The sequence below is a fragment of the Gopherus flavomarginatus genome, chromosome 5, assembly GCF_025201925.1.
Source record: "Gopherus flavomarginatus isolate rGopFla2 chromosome 5, rGopFla2.mat.asm, whole genome shotgun sequence".
Classification (NCBI taxonomy): Eukaryota; Metazoa; Chordata; order Testudines; family Testudinidae; genus Gopherus; species Gopherus flavomarginatus.
The window spans coordinates 46,591,840-46,604,228 of NC_066621.1; the positions used below are offsets into that span (position 1 = coordinate 46,591,840).

Genomic DNA, 12,389 nt, shown 5'->3' on the forward strand with positions numbered 1-12,389 from the left:
GTGAATGTGTGTTGTCTACATATATATTCCATTACTGTATCTGGATGAATTTTTTTCCGGAAAGCTCTACAGTCCAGCCTTAAACCCACACACTGACTTGAACGACCTAGTGTCTAGCGATTGCCACAGGTTCCTAAGTATGCCCAGTGATCTAACACTCCTGCCCGACTCAGACACAACAGACCAATTTAAGGAATGAACTGCAGCCTAAAGCCTGTTTTGCTGGCTTTCATCAATTTATATGACACAATGCTGAATATATTTTTATTTGCTACATTTAGCAAGTCCCCTTTCCCAAAAATTCTCTCTCTGCAACCTCCACCCCTCTTAAAAAAGATTTTAAAAAATGCATTCCAGAGACTCAGATGAACCATCATCAGACAGTAACATTACTACAGCCTATCAGAAGGAAAGTCTATGTCAATAATTTGACTGCACACATTTTTTCAACCAATGGTCAAGTAACAAATGAAGACCTATCCCCAGCACAAATCTCTCTTTCAGTCCATGAGGACTGGAAGTGGAAGTCTGTCTTTCACATGGTTATGAACTATACAGATCTCAACACAAGAAAAGCAAATACCCCTTTACTGTACATGGCATAGCTTGATTCCCTTCAGCAACACCAATGAAATTACGGTCCTTTGGAAACTGTATGGTTCATTTGCAATATTTAAGGATCAGCCAGTCTTTAATAGTGATATCTATGTGTTATACACGATTACCGGCTCTCAACACGGCTTCATTATTTCTCACTATCCAAAAGACTATATCAAAGGTAATATGGGGTAAGCTTTCCAGTTTGCTTTCTTCTCCTGCCAGTGAATGTACACATCAGCTAAACTACGCATTACATATAAGGTGTCAAATGCCAATATAAGAGTCAGGTTGCTGAACTGAGCAACAGTTCTGCAGATGTGCAAAGAGTGAAGCTTGTATTAACAGCTGTAGCAGCAAAGCTTGTTACTGAACAACCTATTACTGGAAGCAGACTGATTTCCAATCTAGCAGATTTTTTCTTTAATCCTATGTGCCAAATCCATATTCCAGGAAGATCTGACACCATAGCTCTGTTCTGGTTTAATCCCTTATTTGGGCTTGCTCTGCATTTCTTATCTAATGAAAAGATCTTTCATTTCAAAATACTTAAAATGTAACACTGCAAAGAGATTGCACAAAACTGGTGGTGATCCTGAACAGAGGTGAGACAGCTACTACATTCAACATTTCTGGTAATGCAGGCCCAAAAGTAAATTAGTATTTTTTCTGGTTAGGTAAAGGGATCTGTGCAGCCACAAAAAGTAAGAGTTTTACAATTGTTATTAAGGGTCAATACAAATGACCACACCACCTACACAATTTCTCAAAAGAATATAGTCCCACTCAGCAGCACAAGTATCAATAACATATTACAAAATAAGAATACAAGTGCCAGAGATGGTACAGCTGGGGGTGTATGTTACTGAGAAAAAGTCACTCTCTCACACAGGCTCACAGTAAATTAGCACTCTGAACTGCTGTGCAGCAGCTGGATTTGATCTCTCACTTCCTGTGCCAGCAGAGAATAGGAGCAGCATAGTGAAGTGAGTAAACGCGGCCCTGGTGGGAGGGCAGCAGTCTGTATTGCCATCAGAGATGCCTTTATATAAAGTGTGCGTAGCATCAATGGCCTTCTAATGAGAGCCCCAACCAGCCTTCTTCATCTGGGAGCCCTGAGGGAAGACAGGGCATAAACTGGAGAGGGGGAAAACAAACAAACAGACAACAAATTATAAAACAACAAAAACAGCTGTGCCTGCAAACAACATATCTCCTCAAAGACCTGTGGGTCGGATTCTCCAATGCCTCATACCCTGTGTAGTCCTTACACCTTTGTAACATGGGTGCTAAATCAGAAAAATAGCATTTGATACCCACTGTGAACAGGTGTAAAAGACTACACCAGGTGGAATGAAGTGGAGACTTAACACCCCTCCCCATGTATGTGTTAATCAAGAAAGAATAATCTGTTTCCCAGTACAAACACAACTCAGTTTTGTTAAAGTAACTAAAATCCTGCTCAGACTATCCTGCGAGCTCTCCTCTCTAGCATCAAAGTCCTGCCAGATACGGTCTTTCATGGATTCTCTCTACACCCTTATCTAGGAGACCGACAGGGCTGGAGTCAGCAATGGCTCTGAGAGTACCAGAAGTTTGTATCCATGGCAACAGATGCTAGCTACACTTTGTTATCTCAACAGTAAATAAGACAAATTTGCTGAATAAACATTATGTCCAATGTAAACTCCCCCCCCCAAAAAAAAACCAAAACAAAACAAAACAACCCACTTCACTCAGCAACACGCCACTGCCCCATCCCTTGCTCCTCTAGCAGGAAGTCAGCAGCTTGAGTAGCATCTTTTAAATGTTTCCTAGCTTGCCATAAAGAAAGCAGAATAACTGTCTAGTTAAGCAGTCGGAGCTTTTGTTATTTCTTAGTTGTGTGGTATGTAGGTCTTGCATGAACATAGCAGCCCCTTCCCAGACACCAACTGATCCTTGATGCCAGGGCTCAGAATCTGTGATCATTGAAGCAAGAGTTTAAACTATTTCCATAGCACCCTCAGCTTCTTAGAATCCCAGAATGTCCTCTTCCCCCACCACAAGACACAAGTAACTGAGTGACTTCAACAGAAGTTACGAGGATGGATGCTGCAGGGGTGATGAATAGAACTCAAGGTTTCTGAGACTATGCTCATTAGTCAGTCTTTCACTCCAACCACAAGGGAAGCTGAGTAAGGTAGCACTTTGCTCACTTAGTAGTCATAAACAAAGATAATACAGACTCAAGCAATGTCATCTCCTCCAGCATTGTTACCTCTTTCCTCTCCACATCGGCTTGGATTTTCGCTTGAGTAACAGCAGCCTCCCGGAAGGAGGAGCTGGCCTGTTTAGCCTGTTCAATCAGGGTCTTCAGTTGCTGGGCTGTGTTCAGTAAGGAGTTGACCATCTCCTCCAGGTATAGCCAGCTCCGTTGCTCTGTCATCTCTAGTCCATTCACTACTGAGGGGGATATGGCTTTGGTGGGGGTAGTAGGTGGCACAGCCAGGGCAGGAAGGGACGTCAACACTGAATATTAAGAAAACAAAACAAAGCACACTGGATTGAAGTGTTTCAACTCCACAAGATGCTTCTTTTCATATCTCAACCAGAAGTACAATCTAACCAAGACCCAGTTAAACAAATAGAATTAAGCCTCCCAACAGAGCAGTGACAGAGGTGTGTAGTGATCCCTTGTAGAGCTTTCAAACTTGAGGGATGAAGAACATATGCTCTTGAAACACTTAACTCAGGGTCTGTAAAGCCTATGACTTATTAGGAGGAGGAATTAGCTACAGTGCTACTCTAGTGAAGCCTAATGCAGTCAAACTTGACAGATGAGCTTTTTGGAACCTAGGCAGGCATGGAAGACAGATTGGGGCCCTAAGAGAAGCACATTAATTGGCTGTTTCTGCTACAATGATCAGCAATAAAATAGTTAAGGTTGATATTTGTCATCTTTGAGTTTCTCAGTTAGCTACATACACCTCTACCTCGATATAACGCTGTCCTCGAGAGCCAAAAAATCTTAGAGCATTATAGGTGAAACCGCGTTATACTGAACTTGCTTTGATCCTCTGGAATGCACAGCCCCGCCCCTCCGGAGCGCTGCTTTACTGAGGCCATGGCTACACTTACAGTTCTGCAGCGCTGGTAGTTACAGCTGTGTTCGTACAGCTGTGTAGGGCCAGCACTGCAGTGTGGCCACACTGACAGCTACCAGCGCTGCAGTGTGGCCACATTTGCAGCATTTGCAGCGCTGTTGGGAGTGGTGCATTGTGGGCAGCTATCCCAGCATTCAAGTGGCTGCAACGTGCTTTTCAAAAGAGGGGGGTGGGGTGGAATGTGACAGGGAGCGTGGGGGAGACAGAGAGAGTGGATTTTTGGAGCTGACACTGTTCTCAGCTCCCTGCTTGCAAGTTGTAAGGACTGGAAGATACACAGTGCCTACCTTCAATCATTTTAAAAGTTTTGACCTTTCCCCCACCTGTCTCTTATTCACTAAATGCTAATTATGCACTCCTAAATAGCCGTCAGACCACATAAACAGTTGCTCAACATTACCCCTCCCCCCTCTCTCCTCAAGCAAACAGCTTTGAACATTCCAAAGCAATTCTCCTGCCTTCGCTGGCTCGCTGGAGCACAGAGCAGCTGTGTTTGTTTTTTAGCAAGTAGCTACGGGGGATCGGAGTTCAGCCATTCTTCTGGTTTGTTGTGGACAGGAATTCTGGGATACCTCCTTATATCCCGGAGGCCAATAAAAGCGCTGGTGGTGTCCACACTTGCTGACCAGTGCTGCATCACCAGCGCTGGAATTGCTACACCCGAGGCAGACCAGGAGTACAGCCAGCGCTGCAACCAGGGAGTTGCAGCACTGGCTGTGCTTTGCAAGTGTGGCCACATCCTGAGTTGCAGCGCTGTAACCCCCTCACCAGCGCTGCAACTCTCCAGTGTAGCCAAGCCCTGAGTTATATCCGAATTTGTGCTATATTGGGTCGCATTATATTGAGGTAGAGGTGTATTAAGATATATGTGTGTGGTGGAGGTAGTTCACGCTCACAGCTGTTGTTTCAGGCTGTCTGCAAAACTCAAGATGACAAACTGCATTTGTTTACATCTGATTCACATTTCAGAGGATTGCTTCACAACCATGAGGGCTAGAAACATTTTTTTTTTTTGCTGTTGTTTTAAATGATAGCCTAGATTCCAGAACATAACTCTGCAGCATAATTCTGAGAAAAATCCCTGGCCACAAAATCCACAGGACCCTGAATATACTGAAAAGCTCTTTGAGGGATGAAATTCCCATTCTTGGAAAGTATCAGACTTCTTCTAGAAACCTTATGGAGGAGGATAAAGGTGCAATGAGACAGGCAGACTTGTACTGTAGCCAAAATATTTGAAATTGGAGCATGCTGAAAGTTAACCACCTACATTCATATTTAAGTAGGTAAGCAAGGTCTAATTTTCAGAGATGCTCCGTTAATGTCGGTAGGAGTTGGGAGTATTCAGCTCCTCTGAAAATCAGGTCTCTTATTTAACTGCCTAAAATGGAAGTAGGTGACGAATATCAGAGATCCATACTTGAGAATGCTAGTCTGTAACTATGCCCTTCATAAAATGAGTTGAGCAGGGTCACATAAGATTGTGTGTGTCTATTCAGATGGCATAGACTCTTGTTCCTAGCTTCACATGTGGAATCAGCCACGTGAGCCACCTTAGCAGGAACAGGACGACAACAAGAGCCCTTCTAGCTTACAGATGGTACAGAGAAATGATTATCCTCAAAATCTCATCAACACTGGGTAACCGGAAGGACAGGCAGGCTCGAATTGTAGGTTATAGTTTTATTTGTTATAAGCAGATGGGGCTGTGACCTGAGAAGTGCAATCATATGTTACAGAGCCATGAATAAGCAGGAGCACATGCAAGAGCCAGGACTATCCTTATTTGCCTTATTCTCACATGAAGAAATTAGTTAGGAGAGAGTTAAGGCTGACTGTGTTGCAGAGGAGTGCAGCCAACCCCTTCTCCCATTAAAAAAACATTTACACAAACACACACACACACACACACACACACACACACACACACACACACACACACACCATTCTATACCTTTGAAAAATATCCCTAAATGTAAGAACATCTGGAAACTACGTTCAGGCAGTCAGGCAATGCCCCACTGCCACATATTCCTTCTTCACTCACTGTCATCTGAACTAACCCAAAGCAAAGCAGGGACCACAAATTCTTACGCATTGTTTTTGCAAGTGTTCACAATGTCAAACTGACTCATTTAACATGTGGGAGCCTGGCTGCACTAGCATTCACTGTAGCATGGAATGTTTAATCAAAATATGAGATTAATATAGACTATAGCTGCACCATCCCAAAATTTATATTCTAAATCTCTCTGGGAGTCTAATTATGGCTAAATCAGGCACACATGCTACAACAAAGGTGTATTAGAAAGAACAAAACATCACTTTTCTTTGCTCCTTGCCATGACTTTTTCATATTTACCATATTGCTAAAAAGGCCTACAAAGGAATTTAGCAAAATCCCACCAACTTTCAAAATACATTAGCTATCCATATATGTATTTCTGTTGTGTCAGTCACAGGAAGAGTATCTAGGGGTGTCAAAAACGGCCAAATGAACTGCAGTGATAGATGAAAACTGAATTAATCCCAGATTTACAAGGTAAACAGCCGCTCCTGCTTTTATCAGGCTGTGGATGGGGGGCATCCAGTACTGAAATAAGTTTACTTTAACTGTTAAACATTATTCCACTGGTTCACTGAAGTTAGCTCGGAATGAACCATTCAGTTACACATGATACCTTGCAATCCACAGCCACCTGTGACCTGGCTGAGTGCACCCAGGAGCCTCTCATTTGCATCTCTTTAGATCCAATAACTTTCAGCACTGTCACAGATTTCTGGCTTCCTCTTCAATTGGATACACTCCTGAATGCACTGTGCTGTTGAAGTTACCTTCATCTTGGAACCTCGTCAGAGCTGCTCACTGGCTAGAAGGGACGATTAAGTGCCCCCTTTGTTATATTGCACAGTTTCACAAATAGTGTTCTTCAACACATTCAGCTCCCAGTGAAATCTTACTCAACTTGAGGAATCCTCCTTTTAATCATTTTAGAATGAGCATCTAAAAATCCACCCAAAAATGTCCTTACTCAATCAGATCTGTTAGCTATCAACGTGTGGCAACACAATCTGGTACTCTATTTCAAGAATTTTTCCCTGTCAATATATTCACAAAGTCTCTTGCTGTTATATTTGGCTATTAAAAGAAACAACCCATGGTGACTAGGATTCACAGAACAAGCAAGCAAGCAGAGGCTTCAGCTTTAGCAGGCTAGTGTGAAAGTAGAATGAATTATATTGTAAAAATAGAAAGGATTAAAGAAATGCTGTCTGTACCTTTAAGCAAAAGAGCTGAAATGCTGCAATCCAGGTGTCAGGAATGCAGACATAAGGTAAAACAATTGCTCCACTTAAGGGCAAGTGGTGAAGAATTAGCCTTAGATCGATAAGAGTTAGTAAGGAAGTAGGATATGCATGCTGTGCCCCAGGTAAATTTTACAGTTTTGCTCTCTTTGTCCCTTTGTTTAGTTCCCGCCCTTTTATCTGTATAAATAAGATAGTTTGTGTCTTGCATGGTGCTCACATTATCTGGTGTTATTAGCAGAGCACTGTGCTAATAAAACAGAGTGGTCTGACAAACTGAGAGTCCTGAGTCTAACTTTGACAATTTGGAGGTCTCACTGAGATGGCAACCGTCTTCACTGGGGCTGTGTGATTCCTGACCGTTTTTGTAGGATGACCATGGCAGCCGGCACCTGGGCATTTGGCCCGAGCGGAACAACACCAGAATGGAAAGGCGCATGGCCACAGTGAAATCTATGCCATCGAACCTGTTGGTTCCCACTCTGTTCTGGTAGGGATCACGAGATCTGACATCAGGAATCTGGTCAGGTAATTATTTCTGTGTTTTGTCCAGACTGAGGACTGTCCTGTCTCTGTGTCTATCCGTCCTCCCTGTGGAGTGTTTGAGTCTGGGTGCTGTCTCCATCCGGGGATCGGCCGACCAAGGGGTTCCTGTCCCCGCGGTCTGAGTGAGTGGAATCTGCACAATTGCAGCCGCACTGCACCTTGGGTGAAACCTTTGGAGTGAAAGCAAGGGTGATTGAGGCAGTAGCCTGTGGGCTCCTTATGTGTGTTGCACCGGGCATCACTCTGACGAACCCGAATTTCCTTCTTGTGCAATTGGTGTGTAAAGTCCTCCTGTATGGGTAACCAGAAGTCTAAGTCAGGACAGTTCCCTAAACGAACGCCGGCTCACTTAGGTATTTAGGATGGGTCCAGACTCCTGTAAAAAGGGTCTGGACTCCTGTAAATTTCTGGAAAAATGGTCTAGGCTAACTCAGGGGGATCCCAAAACTCAGTGGCCACTGTTAAAATCTTGGAACAAAGACCGAGAGGATGACTTAAAGGACAAACTTGGCCAACCTAAAACTAAATTGGCTAAGGGAGAGGTTAATTGTTTCATGCAGTGGTGGGAAGAGGCAAATTGTAGGTGGACAAAATCAAAACCTGCCTCTCTCAAATATTCAAATAATAAGTTAAAAGCTTTATTAAAAGCCTCCTCTCCCACCACCAGACTGAGCGCTCCCCTTTACCCCGTTCTCCAAACCCCAGATCGATCACAACCCCCTTCATACTCCCATCTCATTGTAAAAAGGACAAAAAGCCCCTTGTTCTGTTTCCCTTTGTTGTCTGCCTCAAAAACTGATTCTTTGGTGTTCCACTACCAATTCAGCACGGAGGGTGGGCTCCTCAACTAGCCCCCACCCTTCCTGGTCCCTTTCCTTGAACATTTCTTTCAAAATATCACTCACAAAAATGGTTCATTGGGGGAAAAAAAAAGCAGGATCGGGCCCAGACAAGCAGGCAAGCAACAGATTAAGAAACTGAAAAACAGGTTGGAAGCCTTAAGGGCATAGTGTCAGGAGTAAGATAAGCAGTAAGTGCAGGCATGAACCCCTGGAACAATACTTAAAATCGTGAAATCTGAGGTGATAAAGGTGTCATTTTGGGTGATAAACAAGTGATTTAAGGAAAGAGAGTGAAAAGTTAACTCTACAGAGGCTGGAGAGAATTAAGCAGTTAAACTTTATGAAAATGTTAAAAAGGACTATGTTAAAGAGAGAGAATTCTTGGTTTGGGCCCTTTTCCAAAAGAATGCCTGTAAATAATCCAAATATACATACAGCTATGTAAAAACAAAGCAGTGTAAAGGAATGTTAAAGAAAAGAAAATGTGTATCTATTTATTTGTCTGTAAAAATATGTAAAGTTCTAAGAATCTAAACCAGCACATCTGGTTTGTAAAACTCTTGTTTTTTAGGTGTAAGATAAATTAGTTTTGTTTTTGTTTTTAATGCCACTAAAAATTCATTTGACTCTTTAATTCAAAGTTGCCAAACTGGCAGACCTTTTTGCAAGACACCAGGTAATTAGTGTTGTTTGGCTTTGGGATTTAGCATTTAACCCTTAAGGGGTAACTTGATTCTTTACAAAATTTAAAATGTTTTTAAATAAAGACCAAGTCATGGCTGCAATAGGGCAGTCAAAATTAGGAGAATAGGGAGAGATTCTGGAGTCTTTTTGTTTGGTTGTTTTTTTTTGTAACAATAGCAGATAAGAGCTGTAGTGAAAGAATAAGAAATTAACAGTGCCCCTCTGAGGCAACAGCAGAGATGAGGTGTACAAAACAAAAAGCAGCAATGTTAAAAACACTGAGCCTTAAGACGGCTCTGTATAATCAGACTGTCACTTTGATAAGGGTACTTGAAAACTCTAGGAACAAAAGAAACGGTTACACCTTATGTAAAAATTGATATGGCTAATGTTTTAAAAAGTTATAGTACAGAAGAAATGTGCATTTTCCCTAGGACGTGCAATGTATATTGTAGAAATGGGTAAAAGAAATGCAAATGAAATGTTCTGCTGAATTAAAATCCTATTAGGGCTCCAAAAGAGCTGCAATAGGCTGTGTTAGATCCCTGTGTGTTAAGATAGAGCCTCTGAGCTCTGCTGATGGCTTTGAATCCAAAAGCCAAGTCTGTGTTGATGCAAATTACCTAACTGATAAAGAAAGGTGAGAACTGCCAGCACAAAAGAAGCTGCAAATAAAAAACACACTTGGTCAGCAAACAAATTGCCTAAATAAAAGGCATGGTATAACAAGATGTCTTTAATAGATTTAATGCTAATGTTATTGTTAATATTAAACATTGAAATAAATTTAATGTTAGTAAGTACCCCTGTAACAACGTATAGTGTGTATGATTTTTGGAAAACTCCTTTAAGGTAATATGGTAATAATGCTTCTCAGCTATTACCTGAGAATAAACTTAAAGCTTAACACAGTAGGAAAAACATTACAAACTTGGTCTGCTATATAAGAGGAAAATAACTAAACAGTGGAATATTTTCCCCATAACCCTTAAAAGTAGAAGCCGTAAAAACCTGGCCTGCCTATTTAAAAAAAAACAAAACACAGGAAAATATGGGAGTAATCCATCTGTTTTGCCTGCAATCAACAAGGGTATTTGTAAAAGAATGGAATTTTTAAGCAACAATCAATGCCACCCCAAAAGGAGCAGAAAAATGTTATTTGTCTTTCAGAAAATCCAAAGTACTATATAATGGGCTATGTGTATGTGTTAATTCTTGGGGAAAAGTGTTTAAAAAAACGTTAGCAACCCATCAGAAGACAAATATAAATGTAATGTAAGTACTGTGTTTACCAATAACCACATTTATTATTTGGCACAACAACAAAAAAAGAAAGTCTCAGCTTACTGTAAACACTGATTTAGCTGAGTTCTCTATCAATCTTGGCACTGAATGGCAAACAGTTACCAATCATCTGTCAAAAGGTAAAAAGGTAACATAGTTCCTAGGGGAAAAAAAAAAACAATGTGGGAAACGGGACCATTCATATTATACATGCAAATGGGGACATGTTAAGAATTGCCACTGCAGAAAGACATAACAGCTTACCATTGGTATAACATATTTTCTGGATGGTCTCCCACAACTACTGGCATACTAATGATACTACCTCTAATTGTTTTTGGTTTTAAATTGTATGTGTTTAACTGAAATGTTTAAAATGTGCTGGTGGATAAAACGAATGTATGCAAAGCTAGAGCCAAAGGCCCAACTCACCTCCCAGTTTCCATTACATGGACTAAATAAGAAGTGACACTAGCGATTAATAATCTTAGTGTCAAAAGGGGGATATGTAGGAAAAGGATTTTATAATGTTCCATGAGAATTAATGCATAATTTGATTTCATCCTGCTAGCCACCCTTTTTGAATAGCAGAAAGAAATGACCCTCTGGGACTATAAGATTCTGTTTTCCCATATGCATTACAAATTGGGCCCTCTCTAACTCTTTGTTTTAAGATTTAGTTAGTAAGAGACAGGATTCTCTATTGTGTCTATGGCCTGGTCTATACTACACGTTTATACTGATTTTAGCAGCGTTAAACCAATTTAACGCTGCACCCTTCTACACAACTAGGCCCTATATATCGATATAAAGGGCTCTTTATACCGATTTCTGTACTCCTCTCCGATGAGAGGAGTAGCGCTGAAATCGGTATTACCATATCGAATTAGGGTTAGTACGGCCGCAAATCGACGGTATTGGCCTCCAGGCGGTATCCCACAGTGCACCACTGTGACCGCTCTGGAAAGTGATCTGAACTTGGATGCACTGGCCAGATAGACAGGAAAAGCCCAGCAAACTTTTGAATTGCATTTTCTGTTTTCCTAGCGTGGAGCTCTGATCAGCACGGGTGGTGATGCAGTCCCAAATCCAAAAAGAGCTCCAGCGTGGACCGTACGGGAGATAATGGATCTGATCACTGTATGGGGAGACAAATCTGTTCTATCAGAGCTCCGTTACAGAAGACGAAATGCCAAAGCATTTGAAAAAAATCTCCAGGCTATGATACAGAGTCCACAGCACAGTGCTGTGTGACAAGCGTAAAGGAAAGCCAAAGAATCAAATGGATGCTCATGGAGGAAGGGAGGGGGGACTGAGGACTCCAGCTAACCCACAGTCCCTGCAGTCTCCGAAAAGCATTTGCATTCTTGGCTGAGCTCCCAAAGCCTGTAGGGTCAAACACATTGTCCGGGGTGGTTCAGGATATATCTCGTCAATTTACTCCCCTTTCCCGGCCCCCCCCCCCCGTGAAAGAAAAGGGAAAAACATTGTTTCTTGACTTTTTTCAAAGTCACCCTATGTCTACTGCATGCTGCTGGTAGACGCGGTGCTGTGGCACTGAACAGCAGCATCCCCTCCCCTCCCTTCCCCGGTGGCAGATGGTACAGTGCAGCAGGACTAACAGCCATCCTTGTCATCATCCCGTGAGTGCTCCTGGCTGGCCTCAGGTGAGGTCGGCCGTGGGCGCCTGGGTAAAAATAGGAATGACTCCCGGTTATTCCCGGCAGATGGTACAGAACGGCTGGTAACTATCCTCATCATAGCAACTGGGGGCTGAACTCCATCAGCCCCTCCCCCCCCCCCGTTTCATGTCTAAAGAAAAGATTCTGTACTGCCTGGACTATCATAGCAGCAGGATGCTGGGCTCCTCTCCCCCACACCGTTTAATGTCCTGCCTGGACTATCATAGCAGCTGGAGGCTGCCTCCCTCTCATTTTATCTCACTAAAAAGTCAGTGTTTCTTATTCCTGCATTCTTTATTACT

General features: G+C 42.3%; 1 protein-coding gene across 4 annotated transcripts in view; it reads right to left on the minus strand.

Annotated features, from left to right (window-relative positions):
* The window catches only part of DEAF1 (DEAF1 transcription factor), a 59,789-nt gene that overhangs the window by 15,459 nt on the left and 31,941 nt on the right, over positions 1–12,389 (minus strand). For 3 of the 4 annotated variants that reach the window (XR_007774377.1, XM_050952870.1, XM_050952869.1), the window contains one exon: positions 2,858–3,108. Coding sequence is in view for 3 of the 4 variants with exons in the window: in XM_050952870.1 (XP_050808827.1) it covers positions 2,858–3,108 (251 nt within the window). In the remaining variant the exon portion in view is untranslated. Of the gene's footprint in view, positions 1–2,857; positions 3,109–11,529; positions 12,093–12,389 lie in introns of those variants that run through there. The other variant, XM_050952871.1, reaches the window with a different exon arrangement.